Below are 24863 nucleotides of genomic sequence, written 5' to 3'. Positions count from 1 at the left end.
AACAAAAAAACAAGATGCAAAACCAAACATTTAAGGAACCAAGAGAATTCAGTTAGAGAAAAGATATGAAGGAGAGGAAGGTAGGTGAGCCAAAGTGAATTCTCTGATTTAAGGTACTGATCTTCACTCCTGCTTTTTTAGGGTACCTCTGGCCCCTGAGCAATTTGTGTTGGAAGGGGCCAATTCCAAGTGGACAACCTGACTGTCTTCCATATGTGGGCTTTGCTATTTTTTCATGGGACCCAGGCACCTCAGAGCATGCTGCATCTGAAGACTGTTTTCACCCCTTGAAAGCCTAGAGTATAATAATACTGTCAACAAAGACGGAAAAGGTGTATGATTTCTATGATGGGCATGTAATTCTTCAGTAGACCCACAGGTCTTAAAATCGTTCTTTTGCACATTAAATTTGACCTATCTTCCTAATTTCCTTCTTCACTGGATGGAGCAATGATGTGTGAGTGCAAAAGGATGAAGTTGATGCAGAAAAATATAGGGTGAAAGTGAACCTCCCCACTGTGATTGAGTAAGGGAGAGTGATTCCTGTGGTCATAGAAGGCTTTGGGTAAATTCATGAGGTTTGAGAGACAGCTCAGAAGATAGCTGGGTGGCAAAGATCACTTAGTGTATTTGAGAATGGTAGATATTCATCAAAATACTCAGGAGAAAGGACAAAGATGCGGGAGAGAGGTGTGGAGCAAGGTGAGATCCGGGGGAATAAACCAAGGTCTAGCAAGTTGGTGGATTTTTAGGACCACCTACCAAAAGGCCACCTTTGCCCTCACTGGGTATTGATTGAATTGTTGGGTCTCAGTTTGAACAGCAGCAGGCTAAAACTAGAAGCCTTGAGTTTTTCAAACTGGCAAGGCGCCTTATTCCTCATGAGCACTTAGGTAAGTCTCTTACACTATTTCAATCTACAGAGTTGCCTAGTGTAAGAGGGCCTACCACCTGGCTAGTCTTTCTTAAGAGTTATTCGTGGATCACATGAGAAAGCATATGAACGTGTTCTAAAAATCTAAACCGGGACTTTCAATAAAACGGAAAATCAAGAAGGCAAGAATGCAAGTTCAAGTGCTGGAAAAATATTCTTCCACCAATTATTCAGTACAGAGCCAAGCTCGAAAAATGAAATGGAAATGCTGTGGCAGAAATTAAGAGAGAAACCAAAACCAGAGCAGTAAGTAGCAGCTGAAACCACTTGTCCAAGTGGGTTTCAGGTCAGATACGTCTCTAGATTCCAGAGGTTGGGCACCCAAGACATGGCTTTGAATCTGTGTGAGGTCCGGGGGGGTGTGCTGAAAAAGAACCCCACGCATAGAGCCTGGAGTCTTAAAAGCTGCCCTGTTTGTTGAAAGAGATCTAGAAAAACCTTTCCTACCAGCTCAGAAAAACAGAAATCAAGCTTATTATTTGTCCAAGGCTTTGGGGGTAAAAGGGGAAGAGCTGCTTATGAGAAATGTAAAGCCACATGTGAGTTGTGCGAAACGTAGATGTGGTCTGCATTCATTCTACTAGGCTGGTGCAGACAACTTAAACCATGACATTAGCATCAGAAGCTGATTCTGGACTACTGAATGACTTGAAATCCCCGGTGACAACACGTCTGAAAGGACACAGAAATGCTTTATTCTTTTCTCCCACATTCAGAGCGATCAGGACCTCCGGAGAAAAATAGGCCCTGCAGAAGATGAGCTCACAAATTAAAAAATTGCAAACCGGCACAAGGAAATGAATCACCATGAAGGAGAGTCAAGGAAGGCATGAAAACAAATGAAAACTAGCTACCCAAGTTTGAACATAATAAATTTGAGACTATGTAGGTTTTGAAAGAATTACATAGAACTTCTGGAAATGAAAACAATAGAGATTAAAATGTTTAAATGCTAAAAAGGATACATATTAGTATGATGAGAGGTTATGTATCAGAAATAGATGTTTTTATTTTACACAATAATGATAAATATTATGAGAATAAGGAACTTTTATGTAATATTTATTAATGCCCACTATGAAGGTCTATATTAAGTTCTGAAGATACCAAAACCAGTTAAGATACAGTCCTTGACCTTGAGGCACTCATATTCTAAGACAGACCACAATAGTGCAAAAAAAGCAATAAAATATTACAGATGAATAGGCTACAAGGAGGCTTAAAGGAGGGAGTGATCAAGTCTATCTATTGGGATTGGGTGGAGGGCAGTCAGAAAAGGCTTTGTAGATCCTTGAATTGAGCCCTGAAATACGGGTGGGTATTTTCCAGACCCATAAAGAGGGAAAGCCATTAAAAGTAGAAGGTGCATGGTAAAACAACACAGTAAGTCTGGGCCACTGGGTGTGAGGTGAAGGAAAAGGTAGAGAAGTAGACAAGGATAGGTCGTGAATAGCAATAGTGATTTTTACAGAGAGGTAGAAGGAAAGTACAATCGTACTACAGTTAGGAACCGGGAGTCAGACTTCGTGGCTAAATCTTGGGTCTGAAATTTCCTAGTAATATAACCTGTCTCAAGTTACTTAATCTCTCTATAGCTCGGTTTCTTCAACTGTAAAATAGAGAAGAACAATACGAAATCTTCAGAAGATTGTTGTGATCATTAAATGAGATTATGTGTGTCAACACCTGGCACAGTTTCTTGCATGTTTTAATGAACACTGGCCCTTGTTATTATAACTACTATTCTTATTAAGACAGGGAGGATTTTGAGAAAGATGGATGCAAACAGCAAAGTCATAAATATCATGGTATTTATTCAGTCAACAAATACTTGAGACCCTGTGTAAGGAACTAGGCTTATGGTAATGAACAAGACAGACTCAGTTCCTTCCCTCGAGAAACTTACATTCTAAAAGGGAGGACAAATATCAAAAGGGGCAGAGAATATTAAAATATGAAAAGGAGGCAGAGAAAATGCATTGTGTTGCGAGGCATCACCTGGGAACGTGTTATAAATGCCATTTCTCAGATTCTATCCCAGACTTGCTGAACTGAAAACTGTGAACAGAGCCCAGCAGTCTGTGTTTGAACAAGTACTCTGTTTCTGATGCAAGTTAAAGTTTGAGAATCACTGCCCTAGGCTTTTATTTCTTTAAATTTCACGGCAGGAGCTCTTTATTGTAGTTGGAAACAGCCTAACAGCACCTGGAATGGAGCCATTGAAAATTCTGGGTACTCTTCTTGTGCTTTCAGTTTTTCTTGGGTTGTTCTGAGGACAAATTTAAGTTTAAAAGCCCCTGTTTTTTAAATAGAATCTTGGTAAGAAAGAAATCAATAGCTAATTACAGTCTCTTTGATTTCGCCTCTTTACTACCATCAGGGAAATAGAATATGGGCCTGTTGTCTCCGGCAGGGGGTTCCATGATCATCCAAAGGAGAGGGTCCCTACCCAAGACCAGGAGTGAGGACCAGCCATACACAAGGGCTGACTGCGGAGAATTCATTCTGTGAGTCGTGCCCACTGTCTGGCCTCTTGTAAGCTACTTGAAGTACTTAAGTGGTCGGTCATAAAGTACTTTCCAAAGAAAGTAGATTCAGTTAATTGCAGTGCTTTTAGTTTGTGACTGGGAATACAAATTAGGACAATACTACCTGTGGCCTTCCTGTTTGACCCTCCTCCCATAAGTGATGATCAACCTTTATCTTGAATATATGTTGAAGAAGTATGTAATGAAAGTTGATTCCAAGGAAGGCCCAGGGCTCCCCCAGGTCCAGGTCAGGCTGGAGCAAATGGACAATTCTATGTCACAGCTGTTGAGAGACAGAGTGGTGGCTTGTTCTTCGTCCATGACTGGGGCCGTCCACCTCAAAGGCAAGTCAGGCTGCTGACCTCACTGGAAATTTAAGTAACAGTTCCAGATAAACACAGCACCTCTGAGGCTAAACACATAAACACAGCATCTTTGTAGTCTGGAGGGAATTTTCATCCCTCAGGTTGGTTTGTAAGGTGTTCAGCATTTGGAGGAAGTTTTCCTGTAGACATCTTGTTATCACATTAGCTTTTTTTTTTTTCTTTTGGCCGTGCCGCATGGCACGTGGGATCTTAGTTCCCTAACCAGGGATTGAACCCCTGCCCCCTGCATTGGGAGCCCGGAGTCTTAACCACTGGATCACCAGGGAAGTCAACATCTTGTTATCTATGGTCATTGGGTAACCAGATCAAGACATGCTGTGCCTGTAGAATAGCATTAATAGTGCTGATTTAACTAGGCATAATGCCTATCTATAAAGAATGAGGAGGAATGCATTTGGATGCTAAGAATACATCCATCTCCTATAATGGTAGGGTTACTGAAGGCAAAGTTTGGTCATCAGCAGTGGGTTGGGAGAAGGATGCAGAAGGAGAAAGGAAGATGTATACCTTCACTAAGAGTGTAGTGCTTTTATACACTTCTACATCCCTAGAATGGAAGAAAATGCTCAATATCATATAAGAAGGCCTCTCTTAGTGTTCTGCACTGGGGACTCCAGGCGTTTTGATGGGTGGGCAGAGGTGGAGGGGCTGGATTGGGCTCTGGGTTATTTCAAAGCCAACAGGTAGGGGTGGGGCTGTCTGTTTGGCAGCATTTATATGTGGTCTTAAAGTACATTCCCAAGTGGAGACATTGACCTTTTCTTTAGATGAAGAACAAGGAAGTGATTGACAGATGGAAAACCTTTTGTGTGTGTGGCCAGTATATTGGAATGAATATGGGATCCCTAAGATTCAAATGTAGTGTGCCTGGGGTTTGTTTTAGAACCAAATCAGAAGTGCTCCTGATGACATGACAAAGTGTCAGTGGAAATGGAGGATTCCATAGGTCCACGGTCCCACTTGGTATTTGCCTAAAGTTTGAACCCAGGCACTCTGATTCCAGAACCTCTATTCTTAATCAGCTAAACTTCCATAAATTTAACTGCCTCTGAGTCTCTGGATTTGTGAACAAAAGGACGTACCAGCCTTTTGCAAAATAACCTGTCACAGGTGGAGGAGTCTTTTTTCTCTAAAATTTGCACTTAACCTCAATTATTCTGCAAGTTCAGATAGGCATGTCGTGAGATTGAGGGAATTTTCAATGTACTGGTTTAATCTGGAAGAATTCCATTAGACTATTTCTCTCCCCTCTAGTCTCCACTCACTTTCCCCATCTCACCATCTCTGTATCTTTTTAAAAAGACATTAATATGGCTAGAACACTTTAATTCCCAGATCTGCCATGTATTTGCACATGACTTTAAAGGGAGGGAATTCTCTAGCGATTCTCCTGTAAACATTTGTAAATTGCAGTGTCTACATGTGTAAATGGCAGGTAATGGCCATTGCTTGATGGGCTTTTAAAAAGCAGTGTGTTTGTGTATGACTTCTGGCTTCCTTAGGTCAAAGAATTATATCAATTAAAACAGAAAGATTCTGACATAACACCAGTTATTACTGGGAAATAGAAGAACATGCCTACAGTAAGAACCATGGAGCTCAAAGGGCAAATGCATTCAATTAAGTGAAACTAATAAATTATTGGAAAACACTTTTCTAAGAGAAGAAAATGTCATATATATAAACAATAGCATTATTATTAACTTTAAAAAGATACAGAACGTCTCACGTTGCAGCCTATCAAAATCATCTTTCAAACATCTTATTCAGAAACAATGACCTACTACAATGTTTATTTAGAAACTGAAATTCCCAGTGCAGAATAAGCACTTATTTCATTGATGCAACTCTGGAAGCTTAAAAGGCATTATTAGATGGAGGTGGTGAAAGCAGCCTCCTGGCCTTCTTACAAATGAGATCAAGACATGCCCAGGAGAATTACCAGAAGTGCCCATGTCTGATCCGAGGGGGAAATTGACAGTAGATCATAATCTACATGGTAGACATATATTATTGAAAACATAGGCTTTATCGTATAGTATCATAGCCTATCATTTACTATTTTCATTTAGAATGGTAAATTATTATTATCATTTAGCCTAGCCCAGGGTAAGTGAAGTAAAAGTGATTATTAACAAATACATATAATTGAAGCTATTATTTTAGAACATTTACACTAAGGTATAAATGATAAGTTCAATATGTCATGAGGACATTTGCAGTCTAATAAAGGATCTTGTTAATCTGAATTCATTTCTAATTGGAGAAATCACAGCTTCTCTTCTCCTAGCAGCCACTCATTCCCCTCATCTCATCTGGGGGGTCAACCTCCTCCACATTTTGCTGCCTTGTGGACTAGTCCCGTACAGTGTAAAATGCAGAGAATCAGTACCATTTCTTAGCAGGAAGTCTCATGTCACCTAGACTTCTCTATCCTAACATCTTTACAAGTGACTTCATATCTCATGGGACTTGGTAAAGAGAGTCATTTTTGGAGGGAGAAGTGAATGTTGGCTCAAACCTAATAGATGGTCAAAATCCAAGGAATTGTAGACCTGTGAGTACAGGGGATCACTTACGTACTATAAATTATCACAGTACCATGTAACCTCCAAGAGGCTTTGAGTTGTTTCCCCAGTGTAGGCAATAGATTTGCACAAGTGTTTGTTGAATGAATAACATATAAATCAACAAATAATCAGATTCTGTCGATTCATGTCAACTATCATTAAGGAACAGAGTAAAACAATTTGGTCTTTGCACAGGGCTTTAGCCTGGCTAAAATATCAAGAACAATGTAGCACTAAGCAATTACTCTAAAACATCACAATGGGATAGTTGACAGCTAGGAATCATGGTACAATCCTGTTTTTGAAAGTCAAATGGACAAGCTAAGTTTTTCAATCTGTATTCCCAAAATTGATTCCCCAAATTGGATCTCAAATCGATACTGAAATAGTGTTATCAGTTACACGGAGAAGTTTCAAGTATAACTCTAAGTCCAGTGGGAATCATCTCTTTTATTTATTTTCAGTGTCTACAATTTTTTGCGTGTATATGATCTTTGGGAGAAAATAATATCTATTGCAAAGAGCTTGACTTTGTATATGAATTCTGTGCACGGAGATTGACTGCTACTGTGTCACCCGGGAGGCTCTGGCTAGGTGGCATTGAATTTGATCATAGAAGACAGAATCATATTTTAAAAAGAATTCTCCCAGCAGTTCAGTTACATAGCAGAGGTTTGCCCCTTTTCTTTTCAGTGCTGGCTACAAACACCACACTCCCCTTCAGGCTGTCGGAGCTCTTGGAAGTAGGTAGAGAAGGTGGGACAGAATAAAAGGATTGGACCCTATTGGAAGCTTGTGGGAAGACACCCAGTCCCTTTGACATGACTTGCAATGCTGTCTCATTTTCTAAACCCTCCCGAAAAAAACCTTACACGAATACAGCATTTTACAGACTTAACATGTAGCCACAGAAACGATCCCATTTAATCACAGTTGTAGCCCATTGGTTCTGCAAAGCAGCCAGGAAAACAATTATTGGGGACTCATCTATGGGGCAGGAAAGAAGTACAGCCAAGCTCAAACTCAGCTACTAAGTCAGGCTTGAACATGGGCCTGCCATCCTTTCCAGGACAGCACAGTGGTTTCACTGAGTCTTTGCAGCTTTGGGGAGCCAGGGACAGAGGGGGCTGCCTGATGGTGATGGCCTTTCTGGAGAGCCTTGGGAGAGGTCCAAGGCCGAGCACTTAGCCTCAGCACCTGCTGGACACGGACAAAATCACTGTTAAATGGAAGTAAAATCCCCTCTGGCTTGCTCCTGCCTTGTTTATGGTCTTCTCTCTGTTACTTTGGAGCTAATTATATGGTCTGCTGAGTGTCTCTGCTCCCAGACCTCGCGCTGTCCTCTCTCTGACCATTTGCCTGAGTGTTATCTCTGTCAGCAGACAGAGGTCAGCGAGAGAAGGCATCAGACTTTAATCAGCCTCCTCTCGCACTTGCTAGCACCAGTGGAGGAATCTTTACAGAATGTTTCATATTTGACTCCCAAGGATCTGGACATCCAGGGATTATTTATGGATTTCATTATTCACTTTATTTCATTCACTATAATTGTGAAGAGCTGAGGTTTGCCTACATTCCTAACACAATTTCAAGTTTGCAGAGGGGTCTTATGCCCTGAGGAACTGAACATATTCAGTTTATTATATCTATCCACGCAAACTATTCCGTGTTACAGAAGGATGCAAGAAACACTTGCGTAGGATTAGAGGGTAGGAAGGGTGAAAAGTTTTAAACTATAGGAACATCTCCCTTTGAATAATATTGCTATTTCTGAAAAGTTATTAAAAATTGGATTTATGCAAAACTGCAATGAGGTACCACCTCACACCGGTCAGAATGGCCATCATTAAAATATCTACAAATAACAAAGGTGTGGAGAAAAGGGAACCCTCTTACACTGTTGGTGAGAATGTAAATTGGTGCAGCCGCTATGGAAAACAGTATGGCGGTTCCTCAAAAAACTAAAACTAGAGTTGCCATATGATCCAGCAATCCCAGAACTGGGCATATATCTGGACAAAATTATAATTTAAAAAGATACATATTCCCCTATGTTCATAACAGCACTATTCACAATAGCCAAGACATGGAAACAACCTAAATGTCCATCAACAGACGAATGGATAAAGAAGATGTGGTACATATATACAGTGGAATACTACTCAGCCATAAAAAAAAATGAAATAATGTCATTTGCAGCAACGTGGATGGGCCTGGAGATTATTATATTAAGTGAAGTAAGTCAGAAAGAGAAAGACAATTACCATATGATATCACTTATATGTGGAATCTAAAATATGACACAAATGAACTTATCTGTGAAACAGAAACAGACTGAGAGACATAGAGAACAGACTTGTGGTTGCCAAGGAGGAGGAGGGGTAGGGGAGGGATGGATTGGGAGTTTGGGATTAGCAGATGCAAACTATTATATATAGAATGGACAAACAACAAGGTCCTACTGTATAGAACAGGGAACTATATTCAATATTCTGTGATAAACCATAATGGAAAAGAATATGAAAAAGGATATATATATGTATAACTGAATCACTCTTCTGTACAGCAGAAATTACCACAACGTTGTAAATCAACTATACTTCAAAAAAATGAACTTTTTAAAAAATGGGATTTATGAACATTTAGTTACATTTGAAATCCAACAGAGGAGTTGACAACTCAAGGTACACCCTGCTATGAGCTCTTTTGCAGTTGCAAAGTATTTTTGTGAAGAAATAATTCCCTCCCCATTTGTCTTTTTTATGAATTTGAATTTGAATCTATCAAGTTGTCTTAAAACACCTGTATAGCTAAATCTGCCAAGATGCTTTTCACTGACTACCTGGTAGATGAATGAACGCATCCTCTTGTGGGAACATGAGAAGCTGGTTGGCTGTTTCCACGTTCAAAGGTGAGAAGTGCCTATCATAAATCGGACATAAGGTTTTTAATGGGCCACACCTGGTTAGGTTCCTACAGTTTTTGAACACTCATTCTCTGCCTATGGGAGAAAAGCAAATGGACAAGTTTATACAGCCAGATTTAGAAGCTTCTGCTTTATGTAATGTTAAATCTATTGGTTATCATGTTTACATATATTTGGATAAGAGAGACCTATTTGTTTTTAAGTTTCTAAATATAATATCTTTGCAAATACTTTAACCACTTACCTAGGGAATTTTCATTAGGCCCAAATAGTTATATAAGATAGTTATAAGATAGTTATATCTCATTTTCATTCATAAGTTACATACTCTTTTCTGCTCTTTAGGCCTCATCTTTACTCTCCTAGCTACAGAAAAAAACTAGTGCTTTTAGCTCCCATTTTCCAGATAATTGCTGTCTTTGCTGTCCTTTGTGCAAATGGCTTCAGAGTTCCAACACAAACATATAGCACCATGAAAAATAAGCCAAAAAATTTGTAAGGGTTTACGGTAGAGTAAATCTGATTTTCCCCAGAGTTTTCGTTTCTCCTGGCCCACCGCCTATCATCTGAATATTCTAGCCCTGGACACAAAGGAAAGAGCTTGTTCTTTAGCCTGGTTTGTTCCATTTACTGTCAGAGATGATAGCAATGAGAATAATGGCGTTAAGCCTTGTTGCCAAGTCCCTTGGTTCACGACTGTTCCCTGGCATTGGTATTCATTCCCATCTTTGCAACTAAGATGAGAGGTCATACATTGGTTACATGCTTAGTCATCCTTAGAAGCAGCCCTGGAAGTGCTTTTGGTTGTGCTTCAACTTTAAGAAGGCCAGGCTCTCCATAAGGAGAGCCATGGAAGCCGATTTCATTGGTGGCCACTGCATTTTAGCCGTAGCGTTGCTTGTTTCTAGCTTCAAACTATCAAAAGTGGTCTGTTAATAGGCAAATAAAGTCTCAAGAAGCTTCCTGTTCTATTGCAGGCATCTCCTGAGGCCACCTTGTTAAAGAATTTACTTTCATAATCAGTTTCTCAGAATCAATATTTCTTTTCCTGTTTCCCTCCACTTGGACATAATGTGATTAGAACAAAGAACACTCATGCTTTGGGACATACCAGAATTTTTGCTAAAGAAACACTGTCCAGCTGTCCTTCTCTCACATGTGAACTCAGCTGTCCTCTTTCCACGTAGACATGGCAATGGCTGTGAGAGCGGGGGAGTTCAACCCAGCAGGCTTGGGACTGGGGCTCTAGGGGAAGCAAACATGCCCCCATCTTCTCGGAGGGGCCTCGAGAAGGGAAAACTTGTACCAAGATCTTTGTTGATTCATATTTGCTGTACCAGCAACATGCTTCATCTTGCTCATCTCTCCCTAGAGGCTGTCCTTGGGAGACAGTGGCATTTTGTAGTAAGTGTGTCCTATTCTGGGTCATTCAAAGGGATATTTGGATTTATCTAATGTCAGTGAATAATGCAGCAGTACATAAGGTTTTTCCCTTTGTTAGGAAATGGAGGGCATTTTCTAAGGCTTTCTATCTCTAATTCCTCAACCAGTGGGAAAGGATTAATACTTGAAAATATTTGCATTGGATGACGAAGTAAGACAAATTGTTCATAGCCGCCCATGTTAGAAAGAGAGGGATTTAACAAGACAAGCAATCAGAGGCTGAATTGAACGGCTAAAAGGTCTCTGTCCCTTTCTAGAATAATCAGAGGTTTGAATGAGGCACAAACTGGAAAAATCGCTGTTAGTTTTATAAGTGCAAGTAAAAAAAGCTATCAAAAAATGTATGGCCAAGTTCCCCCCACCCCCCCAAAAAAGATGCAACATTTCTTTGAGTAGATTTTGTGAACACTGGTATAGTGAATCTTGACAAAAACTGTGAAGTATGCAATTAAGCTGGAAAAGGATTGATGGCAGGATATTTTAAAGCTGTATTCCCCTCCCCACAGCATAACTCAAAGATGTTTTCAGTTTTTTTCCTTCCTTTTATAAACTCAAACTCCTAATTGAAAAACAGTCTGTGTTATTCGATATGAATGAAATAATTATATTTGCATCAGGTGTAGGGTTGGGTTGCTTTGGACAGTTTTAAAAGATTCTCCTCCTTAGTCCTTATTTATTTGCTCCCCGAAGGATTTCTGTATCTCTTTGGGAAAACCACACAGTAGCAGCAATAATCTTATTTACAAAGAGGGCAATAGGGCACAGGGTTGGAGGCCCCAAGGGCTGGAGTTCAATATCGTCCCTGTCATCCTGAGATCAGAGGGTTTGCCCCAGCCCAGGTGACTAACGACCAGGAACACTTTGTGACTGATGACCGCTCTGTTTGGGGAGCTAATTGATGCCCCTCAGTTCCTAGTGAATAATGCTCTTTCTAGCAGTGACAGTAATGTCATCAGGAGGGAAACTATGTGGCCGGCTAATGAGGAAACAGGATACAGAGCGCCCCCCCCTCCCACCGCCCCTCCCCAGCCCTGGGTGCTCTACTGGGCCAAGCAGGAAGTCATACTTTTACATATATATGCAATGCTTTGTAAAAAATCTCTTTGAACCAGCAGAACTAGGGGAAAAGCTACCTAAATTCTGATCTTTTTTGACTAAGATTATGAATCTGCTCAGGTCTCTGTAAATCACAGTGAGGTGCACAAAGAACGATGAAATCTCCTTAGCATCTGTGGCCCTTGGTGGTCTGGCCCTCATCCTCATTACTCTCCTATGGGTATCACATCCCATCAGTCACATCAGTCTATGTGTCATTCTCTGGACATACCATGTTCTCTTAAATCTCTCACCTGTCTCTCCCACCTTACCCTTATTTTTCTCCCTATAACATCTTTTATCTCTATTTTTTCCCTTTTCTTTTTTTCCTGGCTAGCTCCCTCTTGGTCTTCAATGTTCAGTTCAGGTATTACTTCTTCCTAAGTCAGTTTCTTGTGCCCTTTCTGGTTTCCCATGGCCTTGTCTATTTTAGCATTTGTTGCATTGCACTGAGATTATCTGTTTAAGTGTTCACCTTCTTTCATTAGATTTTAAGTAATCTGAGGACTTGCCGTGGTAGATACTCAATAAATGTTGCTTGAATTGAACAAAATAAATGCACAGTACAGTTTGCTAAATGGAGACTGGCTTAAGGCTATCAACTCAGTAATGTAGTAGCTAAGAGCAAATCTCAACTCTACCACTTACTGGCTGTGTGACCTTGGGCAGGTTACTGTCTGTCAAATGGGGATAATGAAGCTTCACAGACTGGTTGAGAGGTTTAAATGAGATGCTGCATCTCCAAATCAATGAGATAATGCTAACCATTATTGTTAGTGCTAAGTACAACATAGGTTCTCAGTGAATACTTGCTATATTGTATTTTACAATTTTAACAAATTATATTTCATTGACTAGTAGAGTATTATTTCCTAGATGCCTTGTTCTATATACAACTTAAAAATAAAGCACATTTTTTTTTTAATTTTAAGAGAATTAAAGTGAAAACTTTGTGGTAGGAAGTGGCCAAAGAGGTGGGAAAATAGCTATTCTAAGTGAGATCAGGAATATATTTGTAGCACCCTGCTCAGGGGATAAAATAAATCAAACTTCTCAGCCACTGTTTCAGATACCCAAGGTGAGTGATGATTATACTAGACAGGTGATGAAGAACACGGATTTAATTTATTTTGACATCCAGAATGGGTTTGATAAGGTTTCCAATTGCTGCTGTCTGGAGAATGAAGGAGGGAAAATGCAGGTACCTGGTTAGAACCGTGCACCTCATCACATCCCATGTAACCCTGCAATGTTGTCGGGGGGAAAGATCCCGAGCTGGGAGCCCAAGGACCCGGGTTTGAGCTCCAGAGATTCAACTCACTACTAACTATCCATGTAAACTTGGGCAAGATCCACACCTACATATGTGGAAATGTGCTGTAAAACACAAGAACTTTGGGCGTTATTTGTAGTAGGCATTCCGGTAAGAAAAGGTAAGTTTCCATCTTTGCATTTCCTAGTGCAGGGGAAGTTTTTGATACATACTTGTGGAATATATGGCTTTAAATAAATAATGGATGAATGAGTGGAGGCACTGTGGTTTAATAAAATTAATATGGGCTTTGGAATCAAGAAGGCCTGGGTTCTAAGCTTAACTATGTGGTCTTTACCTGACTGAGCTTTTGTCTCACCTATAATATGAAGGTAATGACACCTACATGATAGCGCTGCTGAGGAGATATATATATATATATATATACACATACACATCTATACACACACACACTGATATATATGTATATATGTATCTATACGTATATATATATATGGTGCCCATATAAAGTGCTGGTACGATGCCTGTCACTCACAGACACAACAGAATATAGCTTCTTTATTCCTGATTATTAACTAAAGCAGCAATCCCCAACCTTTTTGGCACCAGGGACCAGTTTCGTGCAAAACAATTTTTCCACGGACGGTGGCAGGGGGTGATGCTTTAGGCAGTAATGCGATGATTGGGAGCGATGGAGAGCAGCAGATGAACCTTGGCTCACTCGCCAGCCCGCCACTCACCTCCTGCTGTGCGACCCGGTTCCTAACAGGCCGCGGACCGGTAGCGGTCCGCTGCCTGGGGGTTGGGGAACCCTGAGCTAAAGGACTGGTATAGACATTGACTGAATAAGATAAAATGAATTATTTGAACACGGGTTAATTCCAATACTTACACTGGTGTAGCCCTTCATAGTTTTCAAAGCTCTTCAGAACGCTTTACATCATCTGATGCTACTGATATTTTCAGAACTGGCATTTTTACTGATGAGAAAAGCAAGTCAGAGTTGTAGCTTGTCCAAGGCCAAATAGCTAGAAAGTGACTGATCCAGAACTACATCCTGGGTCTAATAATTTCTTCTCCAGTGTTCTCACCAGCACGATAGCTGCCTCTGTCAGTCAAAGCTGGGTATCTTTGACATCTGTCATGATTCTGATGTTAGCCGAAAAGATTGTGTGCTAGGTAGTAAACATTTAAACATTTTCAAATGGATCAGGCTTACCCAAAGATGTGAACAATTCTGTTATTGTTATTATTAAAATAAACAACTGAAGTGCTGCATTAGTCATCTAATTTCTTAGAGTTAAAAGAAAAATTATTCCATTGCTCTACAAATATTTGCACATCCATGTTCAAAGCAATGAATAAGGTGCTGCAGTTAGTACTGGGGAATCGCAGAATTTCATTTGGCTCTTAATCCAAGACTGCAACTGTATACTTTAATTACTCATCCCATTTGTCATTCCTTCCTGTCAATCTCTTTCCCTTTGGGTATGTCACAGGGAACTATATATCTTATAATCCTCTATATTCATTACTCAGCCTTACCCAGAAACTTGTGAAGTAGTTCACAAGTAGCCCAACCTGTATTTTTGAGATGTTCAGAGACCCACCCATTCTGCACATTTCATCACCTCCTAAACCAATCAGATATGTACACTCCAAATTTCCCTTACCAGCATTCCAGGGACAAGGAGTTGAAGAACAAAGATAATGTGTACTTCTCACCTTCTATATTCCAAGACTGTACTAAGAACTTCACATGTTATCACCTTCAAACCAGGAGAAACACTTACCATAGAATATTCTAAAGAGGATGGTGAAATTTTTCCAGTTGGAACCATCTGGGGGCATACCATGGCACTTCTTGCATACCTCAATTGGTTTTCTGTTTCTACATCATTCTTAATGTATATTTCAATATAGATGGCAACACGTATTACTGATTGGGATCAGTTTTGAGTTTCAAGATGCTTATGAAGATATTGAAATAAGTATCTTATTCCCTTCAAACCGCAGTATAAAATTTAAGAAATAAGAACACATGTCATTTGCTCTTTGTTAGAAGCATTTAGCTCATGCAGTTAACTACAATGTTTAATAAAAGAAGAAGAATGAAGAGTTTTAATTATAGCTCTTAAAAAAATAAAGATAATCTATTTTCAAATATTTGCCAATTCATCATTTGAAAAATTTAAACTCTTCTTTCAAAATTGACTACAAATATACTTTAGACAGTAATATTGTGTAAACTTAATTGTAATGCTTTTTTATTGATACTTCATTATAAAAATTTCAAAATATTTTCTCTTACTGTTCAGATAAAAATTTGTTTTTATAAGTTAAGGTGAAAAGTAATTATCTTTTTCACATGGTTCCAAATATATGATGTTATAAATTCTTTAGATTTATATATTCTACTAAGTCTGCTATGTTCCAACTTAATTTATACATTGCGAATAGTACATTTGCTTTAATTTACTTCAAAATCATTAAACGCTTAAATAATGATGTAAAAGGTATGGCAGGCTTTTGTCCTTTATTATGTAAATGATGGCTTTTTGCATGTATTTCCTATGTTAAAAATTAATATATTAATCCAATCTATCCCCATTTCTCAAATAAAGTCTTCATTGCTTTTGGGGAACAATTCAATCTTTTAGAATTTAAACCCCAAGTGTTTTAACATCAGACTGTGAAATAAGGCAGAATTCAAAGACACTGTATGTTCTTTGTGATAATCTAGAATTTTTATTCGATTCCAGGTAACTTTGGACAATAGACATGATGGGATGTTTTCTCTTTGAATAAATAACAATTTAACTACATCATTGAACTAAAATATAGCGTGGGCTTAATACATTGTAAATATTACATTAGTACTACTTCACTATAGTAATCTAATGACTGAAGCTACATTGAATAACAATCTTACTAGTACTCGTGTACAAAGTTTTATTACTAACAAAGATATTGCAGCAGTTGCAAGGATGTTACCAGCTCAACAAACATCTAACAATACAATATTCTTCTAAGAGGAAAAGTAATCATGTTTGATTTACAGACAATAAAGAGCTTTGTTTTCCACTTGAAACACTGGAAATAAGAATCCAGATCATCTGGTATCTTAATTCATATTATTACAAGGAAAGGTTTCCTTTCTTGAGCACTCTGGATCCTCAGCAGGCCTACTACACTAAGTTTACGTGAAGATAGCTTTTAGGATGCCACAGCAATGTAAAGAAACTCTCTTATCTGAAAATTACTGATTTGTAGGCCACTGCTTAAACATCTGACCTTTTAAAAACCTATTTACATACATTCAGCCCAAACCAGTAGATAAAATGTTTGGTCTATATTACAATAGGCATTGTTAACATTTCATCAGAAGGCCAGTGCAAGACAATTGTCAATAGCCATTGCCCAGCATTTAGGAGATTTTAAAATATCATACAAATATACAGTTAGAACGTGAGAAATCTAATTTTGCTCATGATATTGGTGGTCTCTTTTACAGACATGGGATGGCAGAAATCAATCAACAGGACAGTAAGTAGAATGCCACTCATCAAGGGCCCAAATTCTCATCTGGAGGTTGGGCCTGTCTCCTGCAATGTGGGTTTAGACGGCCAAAATTCCATGCCACTTAATGCCACATAGACCTGACTCAGAGTGACGGGAGGCTTGGGAATCATCTCAAGTGTAGGCATATGCCTGTAGCTTCTTCCAGATCTGTGTTTCTTTTACATTTATTTCATACGTAGTGGAAAATTAGGGGTTCTTGGAGACAGCTCTCCTTTTCTAAATAAAACTGTTAGTCTGGGATTGAAAGGTTCATCATTACTCTGAAGAAATTGAGCAGGTTGGCATTTGGCTCTATCTAAAGACACGTATGATGGTGAAATGCATGATCAGGACACATATGTCAGCCTCAGAGGAAAGTAGATAACTCTGAAGGTAGACCTTATAAAGCTTACTGCAATCTAAATTATATTTAAATCAATGGGTCTCATTAAGGGACTAATTAATGAATGATACTATTGAATAATAATTCTAATGAGTATATTCACTGGGGAGAACATTTGAGTCACTTGGGTTAGGAAATGATATTAAAAGTATCAGAGTGAATCAAACTCATTTAAATGTTTTAAAATGAAGAAGGTGTAACACATACATGATGATATTTCACAGATATTTCTTAGAATATCAATAAGCACCAAGTTTAGTGCTGTCAGCCCCATTGTCCCTTAATTTATTATATATGATTGAGATCTTATAAGCACAACACACTATAAAATCTACATTGCATACACACAAATACAGTTTCAAAAATGAATCCTGGAATTTTTCTACCAATAACAAGAATTTCATCTTCACCAGGTCTTCATAGCTGTGAGAAGAGCATTGGTACTGCCTAGTGAGCTCTGAGATGTGTGGATTAATCTTCAGGGTAATTTAGAACAAAAGAGTGGCAATTCTTCAATGGAAACTAGACCCTGGTGAGTTTTTTCATAAATAATCTTTTCTCCTTCTAAAGAGATCTTATTAATCCTCTAGCACACTGAGCATATCATCTGCATATCACAGGGAGGTAAAGTAAAGCAACCAGCGGGCAGATTCGAGCTGTACAGACAATTAAAAGCATCTCAGCTTGACCCACAAGCCACATTCAACCTTACACTGCAAGAATAGACATTGCCCCATCAGGCTGCTTGGGTACCACATAGCTAGCAATCACCAGATAAATGCTAGCTCTCTGCTTTACATCAGGCTATGCAGGCCTCCTGGTCCTGCAAAAGCCATGCTTTATCTGTTTAGGGAGAAGATAGTTTGTAAGTAAAATTTGTCAGAGTCAGGTGGCTTCTTAAGCATTACCAGTGCTTACTGGGAAAGGGCCTAATTCAGAGCACCCATGGCACCATTAAGGAGTATGAAACTGGGGCGTAAGAAGAAAGCAAGCCATGCTCATCTTTATGCTTTAGCACCTCTTGCTAATCAGGAACAGAGGAGAGGCCTCTTCTTTAAAGAGCTCAAACCTATACAGACAAAGCTGGGTGCTGGGTTGTCACCAAGGGCATCTGCACAAAGCACAGAAGCAGCCATATGACATCCAGGCCTCAATCACGAGCGTGTCAGCTTCTCACTGCCCTTTTCTGTCTCACCCACTGTCTGATAGGCCTTCTTACCACATAAGCCGGATCTGGTAGTCCCACTGCAGCGAGCAAAGTATAGTGCTACTCAAACTGGGATCACGCTGCCTACACACACAACTAAAATATGTTACCACTGGAGGGTTTTATTTTAGAGCTACTTCCCTTACAATGACTTACATCTCCATGTAACTTACATCTCAATATTAGGTGCTCAGAAACCAAACATTTCCCGACATGAACACTGTAAACACAGACCTTGACCTGAAGGTTCATTATAGATGATTCCTTGCTAAACGCTGGTCTTATGAAATACCTAAAGGTCAGTTTAGTACTACTTGACCCAATTTCAAAGGGGGAGGGTTCTGAAGGCTTCTGGTCAGTATTTTTATCAACTAGATTTCCGGAAGAACTCAATTTTATAAACTGAATTCATGTGCAAGAGTGCAGCAAGGGGAACAGCTTACACGTGGTCACAGTTTTCTCACTTTAGGACATTACTAGAACAGTTACAGGATAGAAACACACACACATTTATATTCACACTCACACACAGTATAATTTTACTGATCCAGACAATACTTCTTTTCAATTAAGAAAAAATGAAGACTGTTGTTTGGCCACCCAGGCATGAAATCTACTTAAACCTGGAATATAAGGATGCAATACTCTTCAAGAAAACAGCAATTGCACAGTGATAACAACATACATTAAGATTGACACATGCTGTCCTAAGAGGTCCAGTAAGAGCTAAAGTCTAACGAAAGTCGGAGATGCCAGCCAAAGTCAATATGCAGTCTCTCTTCTGTTCTGATTGTAATCCATCACCCAACAGAACAGCTATAGTCCAGAAGATAATACAAGTCCTCGTATGAAAATGCAGGACTAAGAAATTTTTAAGTGTCAGTGAATTCTGCTCAAGACTTTGGACAGTCTTCAAATTCTTCTTGTTGGATTAACAGAAAAATAAACCTTTATGGTTATTTCAATGTCAAATTTAAATAGAGATATTTGAAAAAAATATTAAGGTTTCTAAAGTTATATCATGGGCAATAATGTTTTAAAAAGTGGTCTCATTGGCATATATCCACTGCTTATGTGCCATTGTTCTTGTAGAAGCCCACCTTGCAGTTTTGCTGGACTAGACAAATATAAATAACACATGGTAAACACTGATACACATCTCACAGGACACACTACATTTTACAAAATAGCTCTACTTTAGTACTATAACTGTTGTAAAAATGGACATCTTTGATTACTTCCGGACAAGTACATTTCACATTATAATGAAAGTTGTGATTACAAAGGCATTACTCATTTGATGGCCTTTTTCTATGGGTATTTGGGCTTCCAATTGTGTAGCCAAAGGTTCTCTCCTATTTCACTGAGACTTTGAAGGACATTCCAGTCCCTTAAACAACAGGCTTTCTTCACCGTAAACCCCCGGAGAACTGAGTTTGAGGACCTACACTATGGAAACGTCAGAGAACTGAAAACTGATCACGGTGACAATCACCTTTTCACTGAGCGTGGTCAACTTAAAAAAATATAACCGATGAGACGACAGACTCTTCTGGGTTTTTGAGCTTTTAAAAAAAAGAGAGAGAGAGAGAGAGAGAATTTCTTTTCCTGTGCTGCCAGGGACGCGTCTGGCTCACAGAGCCTCGGCAGACGTGTCCGTGGACACAGACATGGTCACCTTGGCGATCTTGACCGTGCTCTTGATGCAGCTCTCCGCGGCCCTGTGGACGCTGGCTGCATTGTTGGCGTGTTTGTGCAGGCAGTCCGAGTCCCCCATGCTGTTATCGAGAGGCTGCGCAGTGCCTTCGCACGAGGGGAACATGCTCCGGAAAGCATGTCTCAGGTCCTTGCTCCGCAGAGCATAGATGATGGGGTTCACGGTGGAATTCAGCAGGCAGAGCATGCTGCAGAACGCAAACACTGTCTTAATGAGCTTGTTCATCTTCCCAAAGACATCGTACACCATGATCGCGAGCAGAGGGCCCCAGCAGATGATCAAAACCACCAGGATCAGGACCAGGGTCTTGGCCAGCCTAATGTCCATGCGGGCTTGGTCCGGCCGGGTCACCTGCACCTTGCCGTCCTCAGACGTGTGGATGATGATGCTCTTCTGGGTACCGCGCTGGATCATGCGGACGGCGTGGCTATGCGCCTTCCAGAGGATGTACATGTAGGCGTACACGATGAACAGCAGCAGCACGCTGGTGACCCCGATCCAGAACATCAGGTAGGTCTCGTCGATGAGAGGGAAAATGTCTGAGCACACGGATTGCAGTTTCTTGCAGTTCCAGCCCAGGAGAGGCAGCACGGCGATCACAATTGCGATGGTCCACATCAGGCAAAACGCCACCACGGCCTTGGGCCGGGTGACGATCCTCTTATAGGCCAGGGGCCTGTGAATAGATATGTACCTGTCGATGGCCGTGAGGAACAGGCTGCCGACGGAGGCCGTGAACGAGGCTGTGACCCCACCCAGTTTGAACAGAAACACGTTGGGGCTGTCTTTGCGGTGGAACACGTGGAAGTCGACGAAGCTGTAGACGAAGATGACGCTCCCCAGGAGGTCCGCCACGGCCAGGCTGCCGATGAAGTGGTAAGAAGGCCGACAGCGGAGGCTGCGGGAGTGCAGGATGACGCACAGCACCAGCAGGTTCTCCAGGACCGTAAAGGTGCCCAGCGTGAGGGACAGCACGGCGATGGCCAGCTGCTGGCTGGGGTTCAGAATCATGAAGCACTCCATGTCCATAAAGTTCTCCCCGCACTGAATGTTCTCGTCGTTCTCCTTGTAGGAGGACAGAGACTTGTTGTAAAACTCGGTGAGGTTCACCTGGTCTGCTGGGACTAACTGGGGGTGGTCTCCCGCAGTCATCTTTTCTTGGAAGGGACTCCCCCTGAAGGAAGTTAAAGGAAATTTCTGCGGGAAGTACCCTAATTTGGATGCCATGTCGCCTTTGATGTCTTCGTACTGAATGTCATTGGCACCCACGTAGAGGAGGTCTGTGGTGATGGTTCGGAAGGTGGTATCGGCAAGGCCATCGAGGATGGACTTCATCCCCTCTGTCTTTGATTAGGCCACACTCACAATGACTGAGAAAGAGCCCCGCCGCAGGAAACCCTGATGGGAGGGAAAACAGATAAGCTGAATGGGGAGAGAACAGGCAGAATAAAAACACACGAACCGCCCCCCCCTCCAGAAAAAAACGATGGTAAACATCCCTAATATGTCCCCTTGTGTTATTTCATTCCTGTCTCTGAACATAGGTAAAATCCTTGTCCGATTCTGTCAACAAAATGAGTCGATCCTTCAGTTAAAGAAAAGCTTCCCAGGGAATTCCCTGGTGGTCCAGTGGTTAGGACTCCACACTTTCACTATCGAGGGCATGGGTTCAGATCCCTGGTCACGGAACTAAGATTCTGCAAGCCACACAGAGCAGCGAAAAAATAAATAAATAAAACAAAGCCACGCATTTGATCAATGTACAGAAAAATATACCATAATAAAAATAAAAACACAATTAAGATTAAAAAAAGAAAAAAAAAAACAAGAAAAGCTGTCAAAAGTTGGTGAGGTAGGGCACACACCCAACACATCTATTTCTTTCATTATTTAAGCTCTCTGGACTTGAGTTGCTGTGTGAGGCCCGCGTGGACCTCCAGGGTCTGGTGGTCAAGTGAAAGCAATGCGTCTTGGGTGTGGCTGTGTTAGGGAGTGTTTGCCACCTGGCTTCTACTATTACACACACACACACACACACACACACACACACACACAGTCCTGATGCTGGTGGGGAAAGCAACCACATGTCACACAATCTCTGCTCTTAAAGACTCTACTGCCTTGTCACATGCCTTGTCACACAGGTAAGACTGAGCATATAAGACAATCAAAGAACAAGAGAGTGTGGAGTCAAGGACAGAGTCGTGCGGCCTGTGTGTTGAGCATGAAGGCGGAGGAGGACGTTGCTGGGAACTATAGGAAGCAAGTGGCCTTAATGGGAAGATCCAGGCTCTAGCCCTGACTCCATCAGGCAAGTTCCCTCACCCAGAGAAGATGTTTGAACTGAGCCATGGCTGAGGTGAACTTCTAGAATGTCTACGCCAGCCAAGAAAAATGTTACGAAGGGTAAATTTGCACTGAGGCTCCCAGGAAGACCAAGATCTTTAACACTGGAAAGTAGTGACAATGGACAGTGCTTCCAGACAGCAACTTCCATGAGCGGTGAGGTGACACCAGCACACACTGGAGGATGGGAGAAAGACCTGATCATCCAAGCCTTTCCAGGTGGATGGCACTGGAAATAAGGATGGCTGAGAGGAGCAGCCGGATTTTCAGGGCTCTTCAATTCTCAGCAAGGCAATTTGGCTCTGTTTCAAAATAAATGGCCAGAGAATTGGTGCTCCTATTTATAAATATTTGTTTAAAATGTGGCTATTGGGCTCTTTAGCTTATATATTAGAAATACTGAGGGCAGTCCAAGATGGCGGTGTAGAAAGATCCTGAACCCCTTCCTCCCGGAGGCCCACCTAATCTACAGATACAAATGGAACAATTCCCTCTGAAAAAGACTTGAAAACCAGCTGAATGGCACTTCACAACAGACGATAAAAGGGCCACATCAAGACATGTGGGAGAGGCAAATCATGATGTCGTATACCTGAAACTAAGACAATGTTCAATGTCAATGATCTCAGTATAAATAAATAAAGAAGAAATATTAGAAATATGGAGTGATATCTACAATCATTTTAAAAATCATAAAAGCCAATATTTTACTCACTAATTGTCTTTTTGTTGTTCCTAAACATATCACACTGTATTGGGAGGGAGAAAGATAGGCATTAGCTTGGATCCAATTAAAATGTTCTGAATCCTCCTGCTAAAATACAGAGATCCCACCTATCTGAATTAATAATTCATTTATTCATCCATTCAACAAATTGTGGCACACCCACTATGTGCCAGGCACTGTACTAGCCACTAAGAACAGAACGGTATCTGGAAAGAGCCCCTGACCACATGGAGTTCAGTGTAGCAGAGGAGACAGGCTGAGCCTGTAAGTATGAGAAAGCATTGTGACAGCTACAGTCGGGGACATACAGGATGCTATGGGAGCAGCAGTCTGGGGGTTGAAGGCGGCTTCCCCAAGGAAAGGATGTTTATGCCAAGAGTATGTAGAATTAATGTAGGTGGAGGCAGGACACGGAGACACAGAAAAAAATTTTTAATGAATACCTGAAGTGTCATGATGTGGTTTTCGTTCTGTTTGTCTAGTAGTTGGGAATAGGCACAACATGCTAAATGTGGCCCAACTTCCCACATTCTGCCACCTCTAAGTCCAGGCCACCACCACTGCTCACCAGAACCCGAGTACCAGCCATGTGGCCAGTTTTCCTGCCTTTCTCTGGACTGATCCCCTTTTGATCACTTGCCAAATAAATAGCTGCTGCCGTGATCTTCATAAAAGAGGCGGCTGATTACGTGACTCCCCTATTTCAGCCTCTTTGCCCTGAAGACCAAGGTCAAGTTCATTCACGAGGTTTCCCTTTCAGGCCCATGCTCTCCAGACCATCCCACGCAGCTCTTCTCTCTGCCATCTGTGTCAGCCCAGCTGAGGGCCTTTCAGATCTGACCCTCACTCCCTTGTGCCCAGAGCTCTCCACATTCTGTTCTCCCTGAGCAGGAAAGCTCTCTACCTCCATCCCCACACCCATAGGATGAAGTCCAGTAAAAGGCTTCCTTCCCAGGGTGGTCTAGCCCCTGCCTGTCTCTCCATCCCTCCTCTCACCATTCGTGGACTTGCCACTATACCAGATAATTCAGTTCCATGAACACACCAAATCCATTGCTTTTCAACTTGGTGCTTTTCACACTCCTCTGAGCAAACACCCTTTCCCTTCCTCCACCTGGTCAACTCCTTCCCCTCAGTTTGATGTAGCTCCCCTGCTCCCACCATACCCTCTTTGGGGCTCCTAGAATATCCAGATAGAGTTCTACCATGGTGTCCATGGTGTTTACTAAATATTCTAATATTTCTCCGTGTTTGCATCTGTTTTGCCCCTCCCTCCCACCCACTAGGTAGTAAGCTCACTGAGGGAAGGAATTTTATTTATCTTAGTGTTTATTCATAGCATTTAATGTAATGCCTAGTGTATAGAAGGGGGCCCTACATAAGCTGGTTGATTGAATATATGTATTTCAAAAGAAAAAAAATCCCTTTCCTTTTCAAGGTGGGGGAGGGATTCACCCAATATGGGAATAAATAAGCATGTAGCTTGAATCAGGGTATTTATCCTAAATAGCTGCCCGATCCATTCGCGCTAGAAAAATGCTCTATTTAGATGAGGTAACTGACATTGTAAATGAAAGCTGCCTGTGCAATGATTACCTAGCCTAAATACTCATGGAATGAGCCACATGACACAGGCAACTTTGGCTAGACAGAGGTGAAGGAGAATACCGGCAATATTTTACCGGATGGTGAACAAAGCAAGCATGATAGGTAAGTCAGGAGGGCTCCCTTAGCTCCTTCATGGTCC

General features: G+C 41.0%; 1 protein-coding gene across 3 annotated transcripts in view; it reads right to left on the bottom strand.

The window, feature by feature from the left end:
- Positions 1 to 7260: 7260 nt before the first annotated feature.
- Positions 7261 to 24863, bottom strand: part of CNR1 (cannabinoid receptor 1) — a 36574-nt gene continuing 18971 nt past the window's right edge. For all 3 annotated transcript variants that reach the window (XM_082405987.1, XM_082405988.1, XM_082405989.1), the window contains exon 2: positions 7261 to 21441. In XM_082405987.1, coding sequence (XP_082262113.1) covers positions 19960 to 21378 — 1419 coding nt within the window. In that variant the 5' untranslated portion in view covers positions 21379 to 21441 and the 3' untranslated portion in view covers positions 7261 to 19959. The remainder of the gene's footprint in view (positions 21442 to 24863) is intronic.

The sequence above is a fragment of the Balaenoptera borealis genome (assembly GCF_965194805.1).
Source record: "Balaenoptera borealis genome assembly, chromosome: 9".
Classification (NCBI taxonomy): domain Eukaryota; kingdom Metazoa; phylum Chordata; class Mammalia; order Artiodactyla; family Balaenopteridae; genus Balaenoptera; species Balaenoptera borealis.
Note: the sequence above shows the minus strand (reverse complement) of the source record. Positions and strands in the feature narration are given on the sequence as shown.